The sequence below is a fragment of the Cebus imitator genome, unplaced genomic scaffold (genome assembly GCF_001604975.1).
Source record: "Cebus imitator isolate Cc_AM_T3 unplaced genomic scaffold, Cebus_imitator-1.0 Scaffold245, whole genome shotgun sequence".
Lineage (NCBI taxonomy): Eukaryota > Metazoa > Chordata > Mammalia > Primates > Cebidae > Cebus > Cebus imitator.
In genome coordinates, this window is record NW_016107560.1 from 1,184,641 (window position 1) to 1,187,371 (window position 2,731).

At 37.8% G+C, this 2,731-nt stretch overlaps 1 protein-coding gene across 1 annotated transcript; it reads left to right on the forward strand.

Annotated features, from left to right (window-relative positions):
- The first annotated feature begins 2,001 nt into the window (after positions 1–2,001).
- LOC108282599 (peptidyl-prolyl cis-trans isomerase A-like) lies at positions 2,002–2,593 on the forward strand. Its single transcript, XM_017498589.2, has one exon. It carries the CDS (start codon positions 2,026–2,028, stop codon positions 2,512–2,514), a length of 489 nt encoding a protein of 162 aa, XP_017354078.1. The 5' UTR covers positions 2,002–2,025; the 3' UTR covers positions 2,515–2,593.
- The last annotated feature ends 138 nt before the right edge of the window (positions 2,594–2,731 follow it).

The following is a 2,731-nucleotide window of genomic DNA, read 5'->3' on the forward strand; positions in this document are numbered from 1 at the left end:
CGACTCATGTACTAGATTAGTCTTCTCTATTATTCTCTTTTACATGAAGTATATACTCTACTAGGTTTCAATTGCTATTGCCCATCTGTGATTGGAATGCTCAGGCCTGCTTTTGTGAAACCTCAAATAGACACAGTGGCATGATAAAAACTGGAAAGCCAATGTGTAACTGTGGCGTAGCAAGAATATCCTTAGTTAGAAATTTGAGTGGTAATGTAGTACTTTCTGCCTAAAATATCCTCTAAGACCTCTTGTATATTATTTGCTAGTTTAGTAATAAACCAAAGAAGACAATAAACAAAACCGCTTGTTTTTAATTAACAAAACCTAAGTTATTATTTTTATCAGTGATGCCTGTGTGGTTTTACCTGGCTCATGCTGTTAAATAAAGTCTCTGGCAGGAAAGAGAGAGAGGATTTTGCCTTATTCATTGTCATAGCACACATCTTTGTTCAGTATCTGTCATGTGTATGCAAAAGTAAATATTTATTAAATAAATTGTGAATTAACATGGCCAGACTCCTTTCCCTTTTCTCATTAGCTTACTGACAATTTCAATATGATGCCCAAAGGCATATGGCATCCAACATTTCTAAAATTTGACTTATTATTAATTCCTAAAACTATGTCTTTTATGTTTTGTTATCCCATTAAATGACAACATAAGACCCAATATTGCTCTAACCAAAAAAACAAGAATCTTTTCTCCCTATTCAGCAAGTTTCTTCATTAATTCATCAATGCCATCAACTAAAGTTCATCTGAAGAGATATATATCTATCTAAATTTCATCTTACTCACTATGGAATTCACATTGTTCATATTAGTGTCCTCTTGTCAGGAAAGTTAGTGAGTATCAGAGTTTTTACCTTCCTAGGGAGTGTTAGATGTATTGAATCATTATTAATTAGCACTTCTAACTATTACCCTTGCTTTTCAGAAAAAAAGAAAGAAATTACCATTCCAAATCCTTGCAAATAGGCTTTTATTATTAATCTTAAAGTTAAATCTGATCAGCAGTGCCTGCTACTCCCTCTTCCAAATTTCCATTAAAACCTCTATGAATATATATAAAAATTAGAAAACAGAGAACAAAATCCCAAACTAGATGAGACATTCAAACTATTAATAGCATTTAGAAGATGTATTTATTAATAACAAGTGTAATGGATCTGGATTGAAAAAATCAATAGACAACCACAAAAAATGCAAATCAAAACTGCACTGAAGTGCCATCTTACACCAGTTCGAATGGCTATCATTAAAAAGTCAGGAAACAACAGATGCTGGAGAGGATGTGGAGAAATGGGAAAGCTTTTACATTGTTGGTGGCAGTGTAAATTCTTTCAACCATTATGAAAGAAAATCTGGTCATTCCTCAAGGATCTAGAACCAGAAGTACCATTTGACCCAGCAATCCCATTACTGGGTATATACCCAAAGGATTACAAATCATTCTATTATAAAGACACATGCACACATATGTTTATTGCAGCACTATGCACAATAGCAAAGACTTGGAACCAATCCCAATGCCCATCAATGATAGACTAGATAAAAAAATGTGGCACATATACCTCATGGAATACTATGTGGACATAAAAAAGAATGATTTCATGTTCTTTTCAGGGATGTGGGTGGATCTGGAAACCATTATCCTCAGCAAACTAACACAAGAACAGAAACCGAAACACACATGTTCTCACTCATATGTGGGAGGTCAACAATGAGAACACAAGGACACAGAGAGGGGAACATCACACACCAGGGCCTTTCAGGGGGTGGAGTACTAGGGGAGGGATAGCATTAGGAGAAATACCTAATGTAAAATGACTAGTTGATGGGTGCAGCAGCCACCATGGCACGTGTATACCTACGTAACAAACCTGCACAATCTGCGTTAGTACCTCAGAACTTAAAGTATAATTAAAACAAAAAAAGATAATTTTGGTTCAAGAATGCTCACTAAAAAAAAGCTGCTTTGCAGATGCCGCTGCCGCCGCCTGGAGCCTTCTAGTATCAGCTATGGTCAACCCCACCGTGTTCTTCGACATTGATGGCGAGCCCTTGGGCCGTGTCTCTTTCGAGCTGTTTGCAGACAAGCTTCCAAAGACAGCAGAAAACTTTTGTGCTCTGAGCACTGGAGAGAAAGGATTTGGTTATAAGGGTTCCTGCTTTCACAGAATTATTCCAGGGTTTATGTGTCAGGGTGGTGACTTCACAAGCCATAATGGCACTGGTGGCAAGTCCATCTACAGGGAGAAATTTGATGATGATAACTTCATCCTAAAGCATACAGGTCCCGCCATCTTGTCCATGGCAAATGCTGGACCCAACACAAATGGTTCCCAGTTTTTCATCTGCACTGTCAAGACTGAGTGGTTGGATGGCAAACATGTGGTCTTTGGCAAGATGAAAGAAGGCATGAATATTGTGGAGGCCATGGAGCGCTTTGGGTCCAGGAATGGAAAGACCAGCAAGAAGATCACCATTGCTGACTGTGGACAACTTTAATAAGTTTGACTTGTGTTTTATCTTAACCACCAGACCATTCCTTCTGTAGCTCAGGAGAGCACCCCTCCACCCTATTTGCTCACAGTATCCTAAAATCTGTGCTCTTGCTACAGTTCCCTTTGGGTTCAATGTTTTCCTTGTTTCCTTCCATGTCTAGCTGGATTGCAGAGTTGAGTTAAGTTTATGATTATGAAATAAAGACTAACAGAACAAAAAA

Bases quoted from the DNA above. Each gene is read 5' to 3' on its own strand.
- LOC108282599 (XM_017498589.2), top strand. From the start codon at position 2,026: ATGGTCAACCCCACCGTGTTCTTCGACATTGATGGCGAGCCCTTGGGC.